At 39.7% G+C, this 24785-nt stretch overlaps 1 protein-coding gene and 1 non-coding gene across 2 annotated transcripts; one reads left to right on the plus strand and one right to left on the minus strand.

Moving 5' to 3' along the window:
- Positions 1–75: 75 nt before the first annotated feature.
- Positions 76–23887, minus strand: SLC17A2 (solute carrier family 17 member 2). Its single transcript, XM_036869177.1, has 12 exons — positions 23644–23887; positions 17558–17668; positions 15891–16102; positions 13818–14051; positions 13645–13732; positions 4985–5071; positions 3512–3630; positions 3228–3389; positions 2595–2727; positions 2362–2509; positions 1497–1587; positions 76–298 (listed from the first exon to the last, which is right to left on the minus strand). The coding sequence occupies exons 2-12, from the start codon at positions 17583–17585 to the stop codon at positions 164–166; spliced, it is 1437 nt and encodes a 478-aa protein (XP_036725072.1). The 5' UTR covers positions 17586–17668; positions 23644–23887; the 3' UTR covers positions 76–163.
- TRNAR-CCG lies at positions 17375–17448 on the plus strand. Its single transcript has one exon. It is a non-coding gene; the product is annotated as a tRNA-Arg (tRNA).
- Positions 23888–24785: the final 898 nt, after the last annotated feature.

The raw sequence follows: 24785 nt of genomic DNA on the forward strand, positions 1-24785 counted from the left end.
CATTCATCTGTATGTTTTAGAAACTCCCCAGGGAAATCTAACATGTAACCGAAATTGAGAACTGCTGAGCCTATGGCCAAGAATATGAAAAGAGAATGACGATAAGTAGAAAATGTTGAAAAAGTTAATGGTCACTACTACATTTAAGTCTGCAACTATATCCTCAGAGACGGGTAAGAGTCCTCTCTTTGGCCCAGTGCTGGATTTCTGCTTGTCCAAATGTGAGGTAAAAAGCCAGGCCAAACATGTTGACAGCAGCAGCAAGGAAAAAGACATTCCTCCATCCAGACACAGAATCCTGGAGAAAAAAAAAAAAAAATACACAGAATTATCAGCCTTACAGTTCCTTCTCCACTAGTTCTAGAAATTCTCCATTTTGTATATTGCAACACTGATCACAAGGAATCTAGGGAACAATATGCAATAACCACTGAGCACCTTGAATTCTCAAAGAAGGTTTTATGAAACTGATGGAAGCAAGAGGATGCTAAAATGAACACTGGGTTCTGGCTTGGGATGAACTTTTCTTTAAACCCAAATAAATTAACCTACACTAATGTTTTTCTAGAAATTTGGATCTCAGCATTCTTGAAAATATCGTATTACTCATTTAAAATTATGCCTAAAACAACAGGTTTAAGATTTTCACTCTTGTGCTCTCTCTGATTTGTTTTGTTTTTGACTGTCGACATCAGTCACAACAACCCTCTGGATGGACATCTCAATATGATGTGAGTTACACTTGGTCTGACTGTATGATTTTCCTCATCCAGCCCTTGTAAGTCACAGTTCATTTCTGGCATTATAGTCAAAGTGGATTCCTAGCAATTTGGTCAAAAAGCAACCTGAAAATAGATCACCTAGAGATGTGTTGAAAACAAAACAAATCTTTTTCTGTAAGTTGGCTCCTGCCATCCTGCCATCCCAGCCTGGTTCTGCCTTTCCATCCTCCCTTCCAGCCCACACTTGGTACTGAGCAAGCCTCATGGGCTATGCTCCCTGCTCTGTGTCACAGCCTTTCTCTTTCCACCCATGATTTAACCTCTCTTCAAGCTGGCCTTGGGACCCTTTGGGTTTCCATTTTGTGATTTTTTTTTTAGAAATTGGAATTAATCTGAACGGACTCCCCCTCTGCTCCTGTGTCTTCATCTCTTATCCTTGACATGTATCATTCACTCTGGTCATAACTAAGAGCTGTTTCATACTTTTGTTCCTCTAGGAAGTCACATGTGCTATTTTCTGTGCCTGCACTGCTCATTTTCATTAATCTAATACCTATTCATTTTTAGAAATTCAGCTTTTACTTCTCTTTCCCTGGGAAATGTGAACTCCCAGACTCTGATTTAGAGTCCCCTACAAACAGAGTAATTGTGTTGGCATCCAGGCTTACTTTCCCCATCAGACCATACAATCCTTGAGAACAGAGGCCCTGTTGTGAATCCCCAGTGCCTAAAACAATACCTGCCACTTTCAGATGTTCAATAAACTGGCCCAACCTGACTGATAAGGAATCCGGTGGCAGTGGAAGAGATGATTCCTGCGATGAGCCCAAATCCCCTTGAGATTCCCATGAGGAAACTTGCATACCTGCGGGGAGATGATTGTATATAGAAAGCTGCCTATCACTTTTCAGCAACTCAACTTTAATGCGGTTCAGCTCTAATAGCAAAGTCATTTAGCCTAATTCAGTTTTTTCTGTTCACTTCAAGATAGTTAGGGCAATGTCTGTTTGCCAAACCTGAAATCACCTATCCACCGACTCAACAACTAGGAAACAATTCTGTCTCTCAGGAGCCCAGGTTCCCACCACAGCATCTCAGCATGGCAGGCAGTTTGTGCAGTGGATGAGACAACATACACTGGACGGACGGCCTGGGTCCAAATCCTGGCTCTGCCTTTGTGTGACCTCAGACATGTCACTTAAACTTCTTGTGCCTCAGTCATCTCCCTTATAAAGTGAGGATAACAATAGGACATGTAGTTATGCCGATCAGATGTGTTGATATATGAGAAGTCCTTTGAATAGGATCTGGCTCAGGGCAAGTGTATACATATGTGGTAGCTAATATCATCAACACTCTGGAAGCTTTTCCAAAACACGTGTGTGGGTCATTTCCCAGAACGCACAGTCCAATCTCTAGTGGAGAAACTAAGGAAGTTTCATCTACTTGTTACTGGCCAAGATTGGGCACTGTTGTTCTAAAAACGCCTTAGGTCATGGCCACGTACTGACATTTCTAGTTATTTGCTATTACTCTGCCATCATTTTGTGCATGTCAACAACAAGAAGTAGTTGCAAGAAGACTGAGGCCTAAACCTCCGGAAGGGCCTGGGGAGGGGAAAAAACAGGTAAAATCTTACCTGGGAGCGACATCTAATGTGTTGACGATGAATCCTGAATCACACAGGTTGCTGGTCCCAGGAATAAGTATCAGCAAAATAATAGTTGTTGTGTAACTGGAAGCCACAAAAGGCAGGGCGACAGCACACAGTGATGGAAGGAGGAGCCCTGGGCAATGAGGACACACCATCAGGAAACTTCTCTGACCACGTGTGGAAAAAGGGATTGGTTAACCGAGTCCCCCCATCCTTACCTAGGGATGAAAAGAGTTTTCGGACGGTGATTAATCTGAGAAGATTCCTGGACAGGAGGAAATCTGCCAACTGACCTCCTAGAATCGTACAACTTGAGGCAGCAATAAAAGGCAGGGAGGACAGAACCCCACTCTGAAGGAAGGAAATGTATACAGTGAGTAGTTACAGAGGTGCATATGGCACCAGAGTTTATCAGTTACACAGACCAACCATTAGCCCACCCTCCTGACACTTGGAGTTGCTTTAAGGAAATTAGCATCCTTTTCCACATGAGGAGAACACTTTCTCAGGTAAGAGAGCCAGCACTTGCATTACACTGGTCTCCAGAGAAAAGCACTACTCATTTCTAAGGGAAATTGAAGCATCAGCTAGTATGGCAGCGTTGCATAGTGGTTAAGAACACAGATACCACAGCAGCTCTACCACTCAGTAATTGTGTAATGCAGGGCAAGTCATCTCCCCTCTGTGTCCCCATTTCTACACCTGTGCAATGGAAATCATTACAATGTCTCTCAATCATTGTGAGGGTTAAATGAGTGGTTATGTGTAAAGTCAGAATGTAGTAGGCAGCACAGAACTGTTTCTTCTTATTGCCATTATCATGTTCATAGAAGTACAGGAAGCATACTCACATCTCTGATGTTGACATGGAGCACAGAACTGATGTATGTTGGTAGGTAAGTTATGATTATGGTGCATAACCAGAAATGGCTGAAAAAACCCGTGAAAATGGCCCAAAGTGGTAGGCATCTGACCATAGCCTTTATGGGGACAGATCGTCTAGGAGAACTGGACTGAAAGGAAATATCTAATCAGTATGGGTATTAGAACAGGACAGAGGATGCCTCTCCTGAGAGCCCCACACCCTACCCTGGAGATCTCTGCATGGCCCACAGGTAGAAGGGCTGCACTGTACCTGTTGAGCCAGTGAAGACACGATGTGGTCCTTTTCCCTGACGCTTATGCATGGGTGATGCATGGGGTCATCATAAATCACCATGAACCACAGGAGACAGCAGACGCAGCCAATGCTACCTGGGAAGCTGGGATCCAATTAGTTTTCAGGTAGATTTGTGTGCTAGGGGAAGGGAGTTTCCTCTGAAGTAGCACACCTCACCCCAAAACACACATATCAATTCATGGTTGTTCCACCATCATGACTTAAAGTTTCCCACTTCTTCATCTCAACTCATCTACAAATCTCCTTTTGACTAAATGTAGAGTGCCATTTGTCAATGTCAGAGCCCTCTCGACAGAGCAGGAGCATGAACGTACCACTGTATAGCTGATTAGTTACTCTTCAGACTCGAGTGGATATATCGTGGTGTGTCATTAGCAACAACTTCTTAATACACACATTACTGTTGTATTTTAGAAGATCTGAATAGTCAGGATTGAAGAGAAAAGGATTCATCCACATACAAAACAACCTGCCATAAAATGAGTGTGGCGAGGAAAATTTTCCAACACATTTGCAAAAGACAGTGTTATTTGTATTCAAACAATACATCCATTATGGATTTCCAGAAAAATATTTCTGACGGTACCTGATCAACATGTATGGACAAAAATGACCTGGGATTAGCATCATTAATGAGAAAGCCGTCCTAGCTGGAACCATATTGAGAATAGAAACTTGTCTCATTGCTGAGATTTGTCACCTGAAGAGGTTCTGTGTTAAAAGACTCTGTGGACTAATGTTCTTTAAATTTCCTCTAATTACTGGATTTATCCATTCTTTTATTTATAAAGCTTTAAGTCAGGCACTATGATAGTACTAAAGTGATAAAAAAAATATGGAATGAATTTCTTGCCTCAGTCATTTCATAATCTAGTGGAGAGGGAGAAGGGGAAATAAATAATTACATGCCAACACAGCCTAGAAAAGAAATTATCAGTAAGCATCATAGAGGACGGAAAGACTTAATCTGATGGGATAAGTCTTGGTAGTCCCCATAGGGAGGTGTACATTTAATTTGAGCTTTGCAAGATTCACCTGGTAGAAAATAGGTTAAGGGCATCTTGGCAGAAACAATAATTACAATAAAATATGAAGACATATTGAAAATGTGCTTCACCAACTCTGACATGTTAACCACATAGAGCAACTAGACCCGGTGTTTCAGACGTGGTGGCAGAGATTCTACAGAAGATGCCTGGGGTGGGTGTGTAAGGCTACACTCCTGATTTCTCAGAAGTCAGCACCATGAAGATGGTCATCTCTTAGACTAGACTAAGAAATCTACCAATCCTCAACATTCTTTGTCATCTTCCATTTAACAATGGACATTTTCTCTCAAATGGGAAGAATGTGGGCGATAGGTAATGTAAGCATAAAAACAAATGCCTGGGAAGTGGAGGTGTTAGGAGTTAAGAGAAAGTGACTCACCAAAGATGTAGAAGATAAAAGGCCAGCCCAATGCCTGTGAGATTAGTCCCCCCACACAGAGGATGGTGAAGGACCCAAACGCTGCCCCTGAAGAGAAGAGGGATAAAAAACACTGAGGAAAATAACAAAGGTTGAGACTGAGTGACTTCCCTGGATGTTGTCCCAACAAAGAGGTGGCAGACTTAGAATTACTGGGTGATGAGAGTCTTTCTTCCAGCTCACAGATCTCCCCCAATAAGAGATCTTGAGAAGTCATGAGAAGTAGTTAGAATTAATAAATAATAACAATATGCCACCTGATACTTCAATGGCTCCTTAACTCCAATGTGACCAAATACAAATCCCTTTGTTTGTCATAGAAACTCTCTGCAAACATAGCCCACAAGTATTTCCTTATAATTAGAGTTACATTCTGGCAGGGGCAATATGAGGTTGGCAGCAGAAAAGGAAACTCTTACAAAAACTAATACGATAAAGTCCTTGACCTCAAGGGGATTTCAGTCCAGTTGCAGAGAAAAACGTGAACAAAATTCACTATTATAAGTGTAATACAATGTAGACCTTGGAGTCTGAACATATTTTTCAGAGACCCATAATAAGAAATGTATCTTTCATGGCAACACAATATATACACAAATACACACACACACACTTCAAACAAGAGTTTCATGAATCAATACTTAATCTTACCGTGTGCAACTCACTCCAAAATTTTCCATTCTATTCTATTCACTTTCATTTTAAAAATACTGGTTTTGACCTACTTAATTGATTTTATGACCCCTTCAATGGGTCCCAATATGCAATTTGAAAAAAAAAGAATGTGGAATATAAACATGATAATAAAACTACAATTTTCTTTGAAAGTATACATGAGGAGAAAATTAAAACTGATGATAAGATTCACAAATTGTTTACATGAGCTAATAGTAGGATGGATGGAATTTTGGTAAAAGAAGCTGGGAGCAAAAGACCTTCCAAGAAAATGAGCCGGTAGAAATAGAGCCAGAGAGAAGTTAAGTGCAGACTGTACATGCTACAATCTGAGCACTGCTTACAGAGGGATGTTGAGCGCAAAGGCAGGTTGGGACCAAATGGTAAAGCATCTTTATATCCATGCAATAAGGGGGTCAGTCTTCTTCTGTAATCATGAAGGCACACACTGAAGATTCCTAAGCAGGCTAGCAAAAATGCCCTGTCTGTGCTTTAGGGAGATAACTTGGCTTTGATGAGAAGTTTGAAGGAAACAAAGCTAGAGGAGAGAGAAGACCAACTGAGCATTTGTAGATAGAGGAGATGGTGACAACTGCAATGGAAGGAGCCACACAGGACGGTGGCTTTAGAATAAAAATCTGCAGGATGCAGTCATGCATTGGACTAGGGAGTGAGAGGCTTGATGACCCTCAGTTCTGTTCTTCAAGTACACATTCTCAGTGCTACCAGTTGGGGCAGATAGCAATGATGTAGTTATCAAGTCCTTATGATCACATGCTCTGGTGGGGGAGTGTAACATGGTGATTGAGAATGTGCACTCTGGGACCAAATTGCCGGGGCTCAAATCTCAGTTCTACTGCCAGCTAGTTATTTGTCTCTGGGCAATTTACTTAATCTCTGCATACTTTAATTCCCTCCTTTGTAAAATGAGAGTTAAGATTGGTTCAAGATGGCGGAGTAGAAGGACATCCTCTCACTCCCTCTTGTGAGAACACCAAAATCACAACTAACTGCTGAACAATCATCGACAGGAAGACACTGGAACTCAGCAAAAAAAGATACCCTACATCCAAAGACAAAGGAGAAGTCACAATGAGATGGTAGGAGAGGCACAAGCACAATAAAATCAAATCCCATAACTGCTGGGTGGGTGACTCACAAACTGGAGAACACATACCACAGAAGTCCACCCACTGGAGTGAAAGTTGTGAGCGTCATGTCAGGCTTCCCAATCTGGGGGTCCGGCAACAGGAGGAGGAATTCCTAGAGAATCAGACTTCGAAGGCTAGCGGGATTTGATTGCAGGACTTCGACAGGACTGGGGGAAACAGAGACTCCACTCTTGGAGGGCATACACAAAGTAGTGTGCTCATTGGAACCAAGGGGAAGGAGAAGTGACCCCATAGGAGACTGAAGCAGACATACCTGCTAGTGTTGGAGGGTCTCCTGCAGAGGCGGGGGGTGGCTGTGTGTCACTGTGAGTACAAAGACACTGGCAGCAGAAGTTCTGGGAAGTACTCCTTGGCGTGAGCCCTCCCAGAGTCTGCCATTAGCCCCACCAAAAAGCCTGGGTAGGCTCCAGTGTTGGGTTGCCTCAGGCCAAACAACCAACAGGGAGGGAACCCAGCCCCACCCATCAGCAGACAAGTGGATTAAAGTTTTACTGAGCTCTGCCCACCAAAGCAACAGCCAGCTCTACCCACCACCAGTCCCTCCCATCAGGAAACTTGCATAAGCCTCTTAGATAGTCTCATCCACCAGAGGGCAGACAGCAGAAGCAAGAAGAACTACAATCCTGCAGCCTGTGGAACAAAAACCACACTCACAGAAAGATAGACAAGATGAAAAGGCAGAGGGCTATGTACCAGATGAAGGAACAAGACAAAACCCCAGAAAAACAACTAAATGAAGTGGAGATAGGCAACCTTCCAGAAAAAGAATTCAGAATAATGATAGTGAAGATAATCCAGGACCTAGGAAAAAGAATGGAGGCAAAGATCAAGAAGATGCAAGAAATGTTTAACAAGGACCTAGAAGAATTAAAGAACAAACAAACAGAGATGAACAACACAATAACTGATATGAAAAATACACTAGAAGGAATCAATAGCAGAATAACTGAGGCAGAAGAACGGATAAATGACCTGGAAGACAGAATGGTGGAATTCACTGCTGCAGAACAGAATAAAGAAGAAGAATGAAAAGAAATGAAGACAGCCTAAGAGACCTCTGGGACAACATTAAACACAACAACATTCGCATTATAGGGGTTCCAGAAGGAGAAGAGAGAGAGAAAGGACCTGAGAATATATTTGAAGAGATTATGGTCGAAAACTTCCTTAACATGGGAAAGGAAATAACCATCCAAGTCTAGGAAGTGCAGAGAGTCCCATACAGGATAAACCCAAGGAGAAACACGCCGAGACACACAGTAATCAAATTGGCAAAAATTAAAGACAAAGAAAAATTACTGAAAGCAGCCAGGGAAAAACAACAAATAACATTCAAGGTACTCCCATAAGGTTAACAGCTGATTTCTCAGCAGAAACTTTACAAGCCAGAAGGGAGTGGCATGATATGCTTAAAGTGATGAAAAGGAAGAACGTACAACCAAGATTACTCTACCCGGCAAGGATCTCATTCAGATTCGATGGAGAAATCAAAAGCTTTACAGACAAGCAAAAGCTAAGAGAATTCAGCACCACCAAACCAGCTCTACAACAAATGCTAAAGGAACTTCTCTAAGTGGGAAACACAAGAGGAGAAAAGGACCTATGAAAACAAACCCAAAACAATTAAGAAAATGGTCATAGGAACATACATATCAATAATTACCTTAAACGTGAATGGATTAAATGCTCCACCCAAAAGACACAGGCCTGCTGAATGGATACAAAAACAAGACCCATATATAAATGTCTACAAGAGACCCACTTCAGACCTAGGGACACATTCAGACTGAAAGTGAGGGGATGGAAAAAGATATTCCATGCAAAAGGAAATCAAAAGAAAGCTGGAGCAGCAATACTCATATCAGATAAAATAGACTTTAAAATAAAGAATGTTACAAGAGGGCTTCCCTGGTGGCACAGTGGTTGAGAATCTGCCTGCCAATGCAGGGGACACGGGTTTGAGCCCTGGTCTGGGAAGATCCCACATGCCACGGAGCAACTGGGCCCGTGAGCCACAATTACTGAGCCTGCGCGTCTGGAGCCTGTGCTCCGCAACAAGAGAGGCCGCAATGGTGAGAGGCCTGCGCACCGCGATGAAGAGTGGTCCCCACTTGCCGCAACTAGAGAAAGCCCTCGCACAGAAACGAAGACTCAACACAGTCATAAATAAATAAATAAATAAATAAAAGAACGTGAATTTCTTTAAAAAAAAAAAAAAAGAATGTTACAAGAGACGAGCAAGGACACTACATAATGATCAAGGGATCAATCCAAGAAGAAGATATAACAATTATAAATATATATGCACCCAACATAGGAGCACCTCAATACATAAGGCAACTGCTAACAGCTCTAAAAGAGGAAATTGACAGTAACACAATAATAGTGGGGGACTTTAACACCTCACTTACACCAATGGACAGATCATCCAGACAGAAAATTAATAAGGAAACACAAGCTTTAAATGACACAATAGACCAGATATATTTAATTGATATTTATAGGACATTCCATCCAAAAACAGCAGATTACACATTCTTCTCAAGTGTGCATGGAACCTTCTCCAGGACAGATCACATATTGGGTCATAAATCAAGCCTCAGTAAATTTAATAAAATTGAAATCATATCAAGCATCTTTTCTGACCACAACGCTATGAGATTAGAAATCAATAACAGGGAAAAAAACGTAAAAAGCACAACCACATGGAGGCTAAACAATACGTGACTAAATAACCAAGAGATCACTGAAGAAATCAAAGAGGAAATCAAAAAATACCTAGAGACAAATGACAACGAAAACACGCTGATCCAAAACTTATGCGATGCAGCAAAAACAGTTCTAAGAGGGAAGTTTATAGCTTTACAAGCCTACCTCAAGAAACGAGAAAAATCTCAGATAAACAATCAAACCTTACACCTAAGGAAACTAGAAAAAGAAGAACAAACAAAACTCAAAGTTAGCAGAAGGAAAGAAATCATAAAGATCAGAGCAGAAATAAATGAAATAGAAACAAAGAAAACAATAGCAAAGATCAATAAAACTAAAAGCTGGTTCTTTGAGAAGATAAGTAAAAATGATAAACATTTAGCCAGACTCAAGAAAAAGAGGGAAAGGACTCAAATCAATAAAATTAGAAATGAAAAAGGAGACGTTACAACAGACATCACAGAAATACAAAACATCATAAGAGACTACTACAAGCAACTCTATACCAATAAAATGGACAACCTGGAAGAAATGGACAAATTCTTAGAAAGATATAAACTTCCAAGACTGAACCAGGAAGAAATAGAAAATATGAACAGATCAATCACAAGTAATGAAACTGAAACTGTCATTAAAAATCTTCCAACACACAAAAGTCCAGGAGCAGATGGCTTCACAGGTGAATTCTACCAAACATTTAGAGAAGAGCTAACACGCTTCCTTCCCAAACTCTTCCAAAAAATTTCGGAGGAAGGAACACTCCCAAACTCCTTCTATGAGGCCACCGTCACCCTGATACCAAAACCAGACAAAGATACTACAAAAAAAGAAAATTACAGACCAATATCACTGATGAATATAGATGCAAAAATCCTCAACAAAATACTAGCAAACAGAATCCAACAACACATTAAAAGGATCATACACCATGATCAAGTGGGATTTATCCCAGGGATGCAAGGATTCTTCAATATACGCAAATCAATCAATGTGACACACCATATTAACAAATTGAAGAATAAAAACCATATGATCATCTCAATATATGCAGAAAAAGCTTTTGACAAAATTCAACACCCATTTATGATAAAAACTCTCCAGAAAGTGGGCATAGAGGGAACCTACCTCAACATAATAAAGGCCATATACGACAAACCCACAGCAAACATCATTCTCAATGGTGAAAAACTGAAAGCATTTCCTCTAAGATCAGGAACGAGACAAGGATGTCCACTCTCACCACTATTATTCAACATAGTTCTGGAAGTCCTAGCCACGGCAATCAGAGAAGAAAAAGAAATAAAAGGAATACAAATTGGAAAAGAAGAAGTAAAACTGTCACTGTTTGCAGATGACATGATACTATACATAGAGAATCCTAAAACTGCCACCAGAAAACTGCTAGAGCTAATTAATGAATATGGTAAAGTTGCAGGATACAAAATTAATGCACAGAAATCTCTTGCATTCCTATACACTAATGACGAAAAATCTGAAAGAGAAATTATGGAAACACTCCCATTTACCATTGCAACAAAAAGAATAAAATACCTAGGAATAAACCTACCTAGGGAGACAAAAGACCTATATGCAGAAAACTATAAGACACTGATGAAAGAAATTAAAGATGATACCAACAGATGGAGAGATATACCATGTTCTTGGATTGGAAGAATCAACATTGTGAAAATGACTATACTACCCAAAGCAATCTACAGATTCAATGCAATCCCTATCAAATTACCAATGGCATTTTTTACGGAGCTAGAACAAATCATCTTAAAATTTGTATGGAGACACAAAAGACCCCGAATAGCCAAAGCAGTATTGAGGGAAAAAAACGGAGCTGGATGAATCAGACTCCCTGACTTCAGACTATACTACAAAGCTACAGTAATCAAGACAATAGGGTACTGGCACAAAAACAGAAATATAGATCAATATTACAGGATAGAAAGCCCAGAGGTAAACCCACGCACCTATGGTCAACTAATCTATGACAAAGGAGGCAAGGATATACAATGGAGAAAAGACAGTCTCTGCAATAAGTGGTGCTGGGAAAACTGGACAGCTACATGTAAAAGAGTGAAATTAGAATACTCCCTAACACCATACACAAAAATAAACTCAAAATGGATTAGAGACCTAAATGTAAGACTGGACACTATAAAACTCTTAGAGGAAAACATAGGAAGAACACTCTGACATAAATCACAAAAAGATCTTTTTTGATCCACCTCCTAGAGTAATGGAAATAAAAACAAAAATAAACAAATGGGACCTAATGAAACTTAAAAGCTTTTGCACAGCAAAGGAAACCATAAACAAGACGAAAAGACAACCCTCAGAATGGGAGAAAATATTTGCAAATGAATCAACGGACAAAGGATTAATCTCCAAAATATATAAACAGCTCATGCAGCTCAATATTAAAAAAGCAAACACCCCAATCAGAAAATGGGCAGAAGATCTAAATAGAGATTTCTCCAAAGAGGACATACAGATGGCCAAGAAGCACATGAAAAGCTGCTCAACATCACTAATTATTAGAGAAATGCAAATCAAAACTACAATGAGGTATCACCTCACACCAGTCAGAATGGCTATCATCAAAAAACCTACAAACAATAAATTCTGGAGAGGGTGTGAGAAAAGGGAACCGTCTTGCACTGTTGGTGGGAATGTAAATTGATACATCCACTATGGAGAACAGTATGGATGTTCCTTAAAAAACTAAACATTGGGGGCTTCCCTGGTGTCGCAGTGGTTGAGAATCTGCCTGCCAATGCAGGGGACACAGGTTTGAGCCGTGTCCTGGGAAGATCCCATATGCCGCAGAGCAACTAGGCCCGTGAGCCACAACTACTGAGCCTGCGCGTCTGGAGCGTGTGCTCCGCAACAAGAGAGGCCGCGATAGTGAGAGGCCCGCGCACCGTGATGAAGAGTGGCCCCCATTTGCCACAACTAGAGAAAGCCCTCGCACAGAAACGAAGACACAACACAGCCAAAAATAAATAAATAAATTAATTAATTTAAAAAAAAATAAACATAGAACTACCATACGACCCAGCAATCCCACTACTGGGCATATACCCTGAGAAAACAATAACATAAAAAGACACATGCACCCCAATGTTCACTGCAGCTCTATTTACAATAGCCAGGTCATGGAAGCAACCTAAATGCCCATAGACAGACGAATGGATAAAGAAGATGTGGTACATACATACAATGGAATATTACTCAGCCAAAAAAGGAAGGAAATTGAGTCATTTGTAGAGACGTGGATGAATCTAGAGACTGTCATACAGAGTGAAGTAAGTCAGAAAGAGAAAAACAAATATTGTATATTAACGCATATATGTGGAACCTAGAAAAATGGTACAGATGAACTGGTTTGCAGGGCAGAAATAGAGACACAGATGTAGAAAACAAACATATGGACACCAAGGGGGGAAAGCAGTGGGGGGTGGGGGTGGGGGTGGGGGTGTGATGAATTGGGAGATTGGGATTGACATGTATACACCGATGTGTATAAAATGGATGACTAAAAGAACCTGCTGTATAAAAAAATAAATAAAATAAAATTCAAAAGAAAAGAAATTGAGAGTTAAAAATTATCTTCAAAGGGATGTTGTGAATATTAGCTCAGAAGAGTAAAGAACTCAGAATAATGTGGGCTCCTGAAACTCTACTTTCCAGACTGATTTATCTCCTTACCACTGATAGTCTTAATTTGCATTTGCATATCTTTGCTAAAATGGTGTTTATACAGTTTACTTGGGTTTTTTTTTTCTATTTTTGCAAATTCTTAAAGTTCTAAACTTTTCCCTACAATGCTTTTCTGACTACCCTCACAATGCTCACAATGGTCTTTTCTGCTTCTGAGTCTTGGTGGCTTTACAGCACAGATGTATCTGTCTTATTTGTTATGTGACTGTCTTACATTGTTGAATATTTTTACAGCACTTTTCTCCCTGTCCCCCAAACCATCCTATGCATAGAAGGAAAGATGTCATAGGGTGAAACAGATTACAAAGTTATGATCTATATGTATATCCTTACCTGATCCCGCAATGCTGGTGAGCTTGCTTCGTTCAAGTGGGGGAGCCCATTTTGCCCAAATTGTAAACTGACCTGTCCATGCCATTCCCTGAAATGAAAATCATTAAGACTCTTGATCTCTAGTAGAATTCAGGAATCCATATCCCACACAGAATGAAAAAGTAACCGGCTACCTGGGCCATGCCCTGGACTGTCCGAATCACAATAACCAGAATCACTCCAAAGTCAGCAGCCAGTGGTGTAAGGAGGGTGAGAAGGGAGGAGATCAGCAAACCAGCACCAAGCATCTGCTTTGCTCCAAATATCCCTGCTAAATAGCCACTTGGGATCAGAGTCAGTATTATCCCATAGCTGATGGAGCTAAAGATGATACCCTGAGTCTCTGGGCTCCATTCATATACAGAGGCCTGGGGGGAAAAAAAGGAAAAGTCTTTGCTAAGAATTTCTTTTATAAAAATTCTAATTTATAGCCAGAGCTGCTTGGGGTTTTGACCCTCCTATAAAATATCAATTTTGGCTTTCCTCCATTTTTTAACCAAACAAATATTCCACCTTTTCCAAACAACCAATTATATCTCTAATTTGCTCCCCTCAGAGGGAGAAAAAAACAGAGAAATGAAGAAGAAAAGGAAAAAAAATAGAGAAATGAAGAAGAAAAGAGATAAAGAAATGATTACATAGGTAGTTGATAGGAAGATGTAAATGAAATATAGTGAAAGAGCTTCTTTTAACTATTTTGGTTCTAGTAAATAATTCAGGTGACATGCTGACTCTCATTTCAAAAAATAAGGAAAACACATCTTTACTGAATGCTTATCAAAATTAGTCCCTAAAATCAAGTTTAGGAATCATGGTCTGCCCTAGCAGAGGTGACTTCCTAAAACACATATTACACATTAATAAGATCACATTTTCTTCTGATGTAACCCAATAAATAATTTTGGTAGACCACTAGATACATGGCATCATGGTATAAATTGAAGTAAAGAGCCAAAAAATGTAAAATATAAAATATTTTGTCCACTTAAAATAACTATAAATAATACAAGATATATGACTCATGTCAGAATTCAAGTTTGAGGATGAACGGCAGTAAAATAGGGACTTTGAGAAGAGGGAAGAACAATTTGGGAAGGTCCCAGGAAGGAAGAAGTACTTGAACCATTCTTTGAAGAATGCCTATGATTTGTATAAAGAGAAACAGGAAAACTCATTCTTATTGAAGAAAAACAGCAAAAGTGGACTTGCAGTATTTGGAATGATACCCAATGAAACTAACCAGGACTCTGACTTGCTCAGAGCAAAGACTCTCCCTGGGCCATGGATAGCAGATATGAGTGTGCTGAGAAGTGGGCCCAGGTTCTGGAGAAGTACAGCATCTCAAGAGAGGAGTTCGTGACTTGAAGGTATCCTGGATTCTCGAGCACAGGTGTGTGAATGTGTAGAATGAATGACGGAAGAAAGACTGGAGACAGAGAGGTCATTATAAATAAGCTGGCTCCAAGGTAACAAAATCATAAAATATGAGGATGATTTTAGAAATGTGAAATAAATGTTAGTTTAAAGAAAAAATTTAAATGGGTTGTAATCATGATCCTTATACAAATAAAAAATGAACATGTAATAAAGATTTTATTTAACTCATTGATTAATGGGGGAATTGGTAAGATGTTACAACTGGCCCAAAGGAGAATTCAAAGACCCACACATATATAAGTGGGAAGTAATGCTGAAATAGATTTTAAATATATAGCAAAACTGGCTTATTCAACTGAGGGGCAAGTGGAGGAGAGTAGCAATTGATTTTTCACAGAACAAGATTCATTTGCAGAGCTATGGGCAAGAATCATTTGCATTACTATTTATTATATAGAACTTACTGAGTTGTAAAATGGCTCAAAGACTATGAAAAGTACAGAGACCTGCTTAGAATCAGGCAGAAGGATGTGCTTAGATACATCCTAGTGCCTAGTTTTTCATTGAAGATACCCAGTAATCTATTCCTTTCTAGAAGTGTTCACAAGTTTTTCCTATAGTCCCCACCCCCAACCTTGTAATCATAATAATCTCAGTGAGGCCATTTTAATCACAGAGGTAAGCACTATCTCAAAGAAAAATAATTCCAGTCCTTTTTAGTTTGCCACTGAAAATTCATGCTTCTATATGCCACAGAATCAAGATACAAGTCTTCCTTTCAAACTGGGTTTTCCCTCTCAACAAAGAGCCTTGGTCTCCATTATACTTACTCCTGAATTAAATTCCTTGGTGGATCTGTTGGAGCGATTGAGGGTGAATGCAAGAGGTCTTTCTGTGGAGGCATTGAATAAACCAGGCTGCTGAGTGCTATTCACCATGGCAATGATTGCAATGCTCAGACTCACACGCTGGGTTATCACGGTAAAGTTTGAGAAGTGCATGATGAGAGCCAGTCCATAGCGTAATGAACAGAATTCGGGAACTAGAGAATAACACAGATGTCTGCAGTGAGTATCCTGACTGAGATCACCTTCTTTCCATTTCACCCACTGCTAAGTCTGAGAAAACTACAGATGATTTCACGCAGTCCCACTATCTTTTTTCACTGAAATAATCATGACTACAACCCTTCTTTGTCATATTCTTTAGTTGGCTTCAAGACAATAAATCGGGGATCTTACCGTCAAGTAAAACAAATATGGCCTTTTTTCAGAGGTGTGGGAAGCAGATGAAAATATAAGAAAAATGAAATGAAGGCATTTATGTCACATTGTTCCAAAATAAAGTGAATGAGGAAGATGGGGAAGAGCCAGTCACAGAACCTGAGTCTCCTAGTCTCAAGTCTGTGGTCCCATCTGTTTTGCATATTCATCTACCATAAAGCTTGAAAGTTTATACTTAGAGAGCTGCCTTTGAATTAAGCTAACATCCAAGGGTCCTCTTTTAAAATACCTGATATATAGTGTATAAATGAGCACAACCACTAACTCCTTAGTGTAATGTTCACTTGGAAGTATTTTTGTTGTATGTCACTAGGCTCTGCCTTCACATATATTCAGCTTAAAAAAAACTAATATGGGGAACTATTTTTACTGTTTGTAGGTGATATGGTACTGGAGGAACTGTCATTCTGTTACAAGAGCAACACGTTCTTTTAGGTCCCCGTGAAGTGGAACAATGGGCCTATATTGAAAGGGTTCCCATGTGAATGATGGATTAAATTTTTTTGCACATTTGGAGAACTGGGACTAAAGAGAAACAAAGAGAGAACCTGTGAAGAAACAGATAAACATACAAAAATATATATATAATGGGAGAAATAATTTTTAATGACCAAATAGGCTCAGGGATGAGATTTGGTTGCCTGCAAAAGAATTATTTCCCTGTTACTGGAGGTTTCCAAAGCTCATGGGAAATAACCAGCTACATAGCAAAGATATTGTAGCAGGAACTCATATATGGGTTAGGGGTTTGTTTAAAATGACCTTTTCTGGACTCATTCCATTCCTTATGCCCTGGGATTCAGTGATCATTTGATGTAATTTCTCATAGATACCTCACTGGGGCTCCCTAAGGAAAAAGTAGCAGGTAACAGGATGAGGGGCTGGATCTGGTCAATGTTATACTGGGAGAATCTCCACAACAGGGAGGCTTGATAAAAAACAAAGGAGAAGGAATGGAGAACGAGGATGTGGAAATAAAGCTTCCACTCTTCCATAAGGTAGCCTGCAAATACAAGATGTGACTTGGGACTTCCCTGGTGGTCCAGTGGTTAAGACTCCCTGCTCCCGATGCAGGGGGGCCCGGGTTCGATCCCTGGTCAGGGAACTAGAGCCCGCATGCCGCAACTAAATGTCCTGCGTGCCGCAACTAAGACCCGGTGCAGCCAAATAAATAAATATTAAAGAAAAAGAGAGAGAGAGAGATGTGGCTTTACCCTTCCTGGTGGAAGGCTTCTCATCCATTTGGCTCCTCTGGGAAATGGTACCACACTTTGTGGTGGAGGTTCCCTCTGCCCTGAATCTCTTTTACCACGATGGGCTTTTATCTATGGGGAAGAACAACAATCTAAAACAAGACACACAAATAATTTTCTTGTGTTAATGTTGCATTCTCTCAGCATCAGTGAAAGTTTAGACCTAACACAGGTATATGATTTACATTTTGCAGTACGCTTCCTTATTTCTATGCTTACGGAGGACTCGATTTTTATAAGAAATCTGGCTAAGTCCCAGCTAAGTGACATAGAGCTAGTCATTTAAATTCTCTAATTGGCAATTTCCTTGTGTGTTCAATAAAAATAGATCTCCTTTCTGAGTGGTGCTGCAAGAACTGAATGAGAAAATTGCAAACCACAGAGAACCATGCAAAGGTAAGGCATATTATGGCTTGAAGCAAGGTCAGAAGACAGGAAAATTAAGCCCAAGAGCTGGGGAGGAAATTTCCAGAGCAGCCCTTTCATTTTGACCATGTTTCTGTACATCTTTCTGTACAACCAGAACAATGTCCCATGGTTCCTTCTTTGAACATGAAGAATGACATTGCATAACACATATATATAATACTAGTAGTATTTAATGGTTTAAAATGTTTATTCTTGTCTTTGTTAACACAATTTGGACACTTTACTGGGCTGAAAAGTTCTTCAAATCACCTGAATGAGGGCTTTCTACTATAATTATGAATAAATCCAGCTACTTGACAGGTAAAGAGAATTCATGACCTAGAAATGGACACGTCCAATTTGATATCTGTACCCCAATATTTGGGGATTCATACATTTATTTCTTTTAGGTACAATCCTCATGCTAAGAATATCATCAGTTTTGCAGCCATTCCTAAACTGAAGCATCCATGGCCTCACAAACACATGTATCATGCTTATACTGCATCATTCAAAGCTTTGCATTCTTTCTGCACATAAATTTAACAAGACTTATCTGCACACTTAAGAATGTTTCTGATCTATGACCTTAGGATGGAGGATCATAATGGAAGAGACAGGTGAAGAATTTTGTTCAAAAATATTCTTTGCAGTATTATTACAACATAATATTGGAGACAAATTAACCTAACCGTAAGGGTTTGGTGAGTCAATTTTAATAGATTCTTATAGTGGACTTTATTAAAATAATGTTTTCAAAGATATGGAATAATATTAAGGAAATGCCTGTACTCTAGTATACAAACAAGCACTATGCCTGTGTTAATACACTCACATCCAAGAAGAGAGAAATGGATTCACACAAATGCCAGCAATGGCTATTTCTGGGTTACAGAACACAATGTGGTCATGTAATTCTTTATGATTTTCCATATTTATCAAGTGATTTTTTAAACAATTAGTAGTTATTTTATACCCAGTGTCTTTGAAGGAACAATAATTAGTCTTCATAAAGCCAGTCAGGATAGTTTTCTGCTTGCCAAATGGCTCTAGAATTCTGAGAACAAGATCACCCCATCTGAGTTTTGAAATTTTCTTTTTTTGTTACAATGGACCCAAATAGATGCCCAGTTGCCAACAAGAGAATGTCAGCACAAGGAAACATGTTGGCTTTTGCTGTGCTTTTTAAAAATATCTTTACTGGAGTATAATTGCTTTACAATGGTGTGTTAGTTTCTGCTGTATAACAAAGTGAATCAGCTATACGTATACATATATCCCCATATCCCCTCCCTCTTGCATCTCCCTCCCACCCTCCCTGTCCCACCCCTCTAGGTGGTCACCGAGCTGATCTCCCTGTGCTATGTGGCTGCTTCCCACTAGCTATCTATTTTACATTTGGTAGTGTATATATGTCCATGCCACTCTCTCACTTCATCCCAGCTTACCCTTCCCACTCCCCATGTCCTCAAGTCCATTCTCTACGCCTGCGTCTTTATTCCTGGCCTGCCCCTACGTTCTTCAGAACCATTTTTTTTTTTAAATTTAGATTCCATATATGTGTTAGCACATGGTATTTGTTTTTCTCTATCTGACTTATTTCACTCTTTATGACAGACTCTAGGTCCATCCACCTCTACAAATAACTCAATTTCATTTCTTTTTATGGCTGAGTAATATTCCATTGTATATATGTGCCACATCTTCTTTATCCATTCATCTGTCGACAGACACTTAGGTTGCTTCCATGCCCTGGCTATTGTAAACAGATCTGCAGTGAACATTGTGGTACATGACTCTTTTCGAATTATGGTTTTCTCAGGGTTTATGCCCAGTAGTGGGATTGCTGGGTCATAGGGTAGTTCTATTTTTAGTTTTTTAAGGAACCTCCATACTGTTCTCCATAGTGGCTGTATCAATTTACATTCCCACCAACAGTGCAAGAGGGTTCCCTTTTCTCCACACCCTCTCTAGCATTTATTGTTTGTAGATTTTTTGATGATAGCCATTCTGACTGGTGTGAGGTGATACCTCATTGTAGTTTTTATTTTATTTAATTATTTTTTACATCTTTATTGGAGTATAATTGCTTTACAATGATGTGTTAGTTTCTGATTTATCACAAAGTGAATCAGCTATACATATACATATATCCCCATATCTCTTCCCTCTTGCATCTCCCTCCCTCCCACCCTCCCTGTCCCACCCTTCTAGGTGGTCACAAAGCACTGAGCTGATCTCCCTGTGCTATCCAGGACATGGAAGCAACCTAAGTGTCCATCGACAGATGAATGGATAAAGAAGATGCGGCTCATTGTAGTTTTGATTTGCATTTCTCTAATGATTAGTGAGAAATCACTAATGATGTTGAGCATTCTTTCATGTGTTTGTTGGCAATCTGTATATCTTCTTTGGCGAAATGTCTATTTAGGTCTTTTGCCCATTTTTGGATTGGTTTGTTTGTTTTCTGATATTGAGCTGCATGAGCTCCTTGTAAATTTTGGAGATTAATCCTTTGTCAGTTGCTTCATTTGCAAACATTTTCTCCCATTCTGAGGGTTGTCTTTTAGTCTTTTTTATGGTTTCCTTTGCTGTGCAAAAGCTTTTAAGTTTCATTAGTTCCCATTTGTTTATTTTTGTTTTTATTTCCATTTCCCTAGGAGGTGGGTCAAAAAGTTTTGCTGTGCTTTGGAAGGCTCTCCAGTCCTGCTAACATCTGGATGATATCAGGAGTTCAGTTCAGGGCTCTACACTCAGATCTTAGCTGAAGAAACAGGAGTGGCCACCTGGTTGACCCGGAGTTTGGATCATTTTCTATTTGATCTCTCTTGTTATGTAAGACCACAAGACTTGGCAGAAGGCAATTTTTCAACTATACACTCAGCTACAAGTACTTGTACTCCACTTACAGGTTTCCCACCAACCTCTCCAACCAATCTGACAAACATTGAGCTCTAGAGCTGAAAGAGACTTGAAGATTCTCTGACCCAACTGTTCTTTTTTTTTTGATGAGAAGACTGATGTGCAGAATGCTTGAAAAGTTGCTTCGAGTCACAGAATATACTGAGTCAGCACCAGGTCTCCCGATGCCCAGACTGCTGCTTTTTTCTATCTGTTAATACTACTTCCTCTTTATGGTCATATTTTAAGCACAAGCTTAAAATGCAATAGGGTAGTTTCATTTTAAGGTATTCCAGATAGGAATTTATATGATTTTAAGTTAAGGGTTTTTAAAAAAATTGAAGTATAGTTGATTTACAATATTATATTAGTTTCAGGTGTACAGCATAATGACTCAGTATTTTTGCAGATTATACTCCATTCTAGGTTATTACAAGATAATTGCCATAATTCCCTCTGCTCTACAGTATACCCTTGTTGCTTATCTATGATTTTAAATTAAGTTTTAATCATTTATTCCAGAAGGAAATTTGATGATGAAAATACTTTCAGGTTGAGCTTTGAATATTTAAAAAAATAAAAAAGACTACTCTTTCTTGCTTTTTTGATTAGTGGAATTATATCACAAATCCATCACTTCAGTTCTCATTCCATCTGCTGCCATCCCTACCTTGGCTTTCATCGTTTCAGATGCTACTTTGAAATTTGCCTTAATAGCTAACTTCAGTTGTTAATTGCCCTGTTTCCTGTATATGAGACAAATGCAGAAATCAGGCAGACATCCCAAACCAATCGAAAAGAGGGTCTTTCTGTGACGTAGTAATGGCAACTATTTTTCTAAAATAATCACAGAAGCATATGATAGTATGGGATCTGAGAATTGGCATAATTGATATCACTTAGAGACAGTGGAATGAGTTTTAGCCCAATTATAAACATTGTCAAGGACCTTCCTACTCAGGAGTGACATTTCTAAAAAATAGTGAATCCTAGTGTCAAAGCTGTAATAGACATAGAAAAATGGAATTAAAATTAAGTAAAAGAAAAATTCTATACTTTAAAAATAATTTTATGACACAAAATAGAGTTATATTTGGTATAAAAATAATATAGACATAGACAAGATGACTTATGCATAAACAAAATAATTTTTATCCTCTTACTCTTAGTCTAGAACTCACTATTTTGTTATAATGGTCTTTCTGTTGCTCTTAGATTTCCCTTAATACTGAGCCTGTCTTGCATCACCTCTGTTAGCCGAGTCCCCTAGTTTACTCAGAGTAAACGTTACATGTGGTTGAAAGAGCAGGAACCTGCAGGTCAAAGGGTATCCAAGGACCAATTCTTCTCTGTCATTCACAGTCTGAGTAAAGCAGAGCAGATTTTATAAGATCTCAGAGCTGTCACAGTTTCATAGGAAAAATGGGGATAATATTACTTCACAGGACTATTGGGAATGAAAACAAAGCTATGAGACATGCCTTCTCAATGTAAAATATCATACATTGTAAAATGTTATTGATATTAACAACAGAAATAATAATAAGTAGTCACAAGATTGGCACTTGGGCCCTCTCAGATTAATAAATACAGGTTTACAGCAAATGAAATATCTTTCTATAAAAATGCTTTTGATTGATTGTTAAATTGGTTTTAAATGTTTCCTTTTAGAAGTGGGTTCTTCTGGACTAGAATCCAGAAGATGGATGAGGAAGGGATGCACCTTGCTACCAACATCAGAGAACATGCCAAGAAGTAATTTCTTCCATGCTAGTAAAACTGAGGCCTCTTTTATCACCTGTTTACCTTTCTGAAAGATTGGTAGTTCTGGAATAAAATTGGTTATTCCAGTAGATCATTTACATCATGCTGTTAGTTCATGTGAATGTAATCATGAAAAAAAGAAAAAGAAAAATGTACTAAGCACCAATAGTAGGTAATCCTAGAAGGCAGGGTTAGGTCAAAATTAAGGTGCAACTGGGGCCCTGCCCACAGGGGACTCACAGCTCTGCTCACCAAGCAATAACACAGGAGTGCCTGGGCACCTTTCCTCCAAGGAACAACCTCAGGCTATGTCTTCCAGGCCTGTATGAATCCATCTATGCTATGGAATTGGGATTTTCTCTGGGCAGGTTGGGAGAGGGCACCTTCCTTGGGTCTTTTCCCCTAGGGTTTCCCATCACAGCACTGATAGGTACTAACCATAATCTCTTGGGGCACCTTTCCTCAGCTGTACAATGAGGGCAACAGAACAGGTGATCTCCACAAGTGTACAAGTTTTCTTGCCTTCAGTCTTATCCACAACTTTGTTCATATTCTCCTTTTCCTGAGAGACAATGTCAACTATATACAGAAATCTGAAAAGCCCCATGAATCACAGTCCCCAATCCCAAACTTTGTTAGTTCTGATCCAGTATTTTATTCTGCAGCCAAAGCCTGTTCAACTCATCAAGGTGTCACAGTAAATACTTACGGAATCCTTGGAGAAGTGACAATTGTCCACAGAGTCTATTGACACTGGTGGCCTCTCAAGCCTTGCTGTAGGGTCTTGATTGAGTGGATTACATTTTTTAGAAAGTTTCTTCTTCGTTTTGAAATCAGAAACCATTCCCAGGTGGAGATCCTTAGGCTGCTGATAATGTTTTCCTCTGACTTCCCCTTAAACTGTTCCCTCCCTTTAATGGATCTCTGATTGATTAGTAATTATCCTCTGACCCCAAAAGAAGAAATGCACTTACCTTCACCGTTAAACCAGTATTGTAAGCCCTAGACTATAGGCTACCTTGAAGAAAGAAGGCATTTTCGTCCCTTCTTCTCTTTCAAATAATTCCACAATTTCACAAGGATAAATAACGCGTCACACGGCAGGCAGACTGCATCAGGTTTAGCCCTACGTTCTCGGAGCAGAGAGCCTGGGTTTGGCTTTGCTGCTTAATTTTTAACTTCATTTTCAAGTTCTCACTGATAGAATATCTCAAAAGATGACACTATGTTTTTCTGCTTTGAACTCTGCAGACAGCTGAAAAAGTCAACACGACTTTTTCCTGAAGGGAAGGCAGCATGATGTGGAAGAAAGATCAGGGCTCCTGGGACTGCAGGAATGAGGTCAACCCCACCTTCACTTCCTAGTGTTTTCTGTGGCCTTGGACAAGTCATTTAACCTCCTTGAACTGGTTTCTACCTTAGTAAAACAAGGGTTTAATGCTCAGCTCATGGGGTTATTGGGCAAATAAAATGAAATACATATGCTAACCAGTAATAGGTCCTCAACAAATGAGATGCTCCCATAAAAGGGTTCTGTTAAATCACCTAGACTTTCCTTAAGCATTTGGTGCCCACAGCTTAATAAATGTGAACTTTGGCTACTCTGACATCTTCCCATGAAGCTACCCTGCATCCTTCCTTCCTGCTTCTTATCTGTGCTCTTTCTCATCCAGTCTCTGCTTGACGCTTGGTATTTGGACTTGTGTTTTTTTAAAAAAATTTTTATTTATTTATTTTTATTTATTTATGGCTGTGTTGGGTCTTCATTTCTGTGCGAGGGCTTTCTCTAGTTGCGGCAAGCGGGGGCCACTCTTCATCGCGGTGCGCGGGCCTCTCATTATCGCGGCCTCTCTTGTTGCGGAGCACGGGCTCCAGACGTCCAGGCTCAGTAGTTGTGACTCACAGGCCCAGCTGCTCCGTGGCACGTGGGATCCTCCCAGACCAGGGCTCGAACCCGTGTCCCCTGCACTGGCAGGCAGACTCCCAACCACTGTGCCACCAGGGAAGCCCCTGGACTTGTGTTTTATTTGAGATTCTTAAATTTTGGACTGTGGTTGCTACTGGGTCTTCCCAGTTTGACTCTCAGCCATTATAAAATGAGGTGAAGTCCTACCCT

This window comes from Balaenoptera musculus, chromosome 11 (assembly GCF_009873245.2).
Source record: "Balaenoptera musculus isolate JJ_BM4_2016_0621 chromosome 11, mBalMus1.pri.v3, whole genome shotgun sequence".
NCBI classification, from domain to species: domain Eukaryota; kingdom Metazoa; phylum Chordata; class Mammalia; order Artiodactyla; family Balaenopteridae; genus Balaenoptera; species Balaenoptera musculus.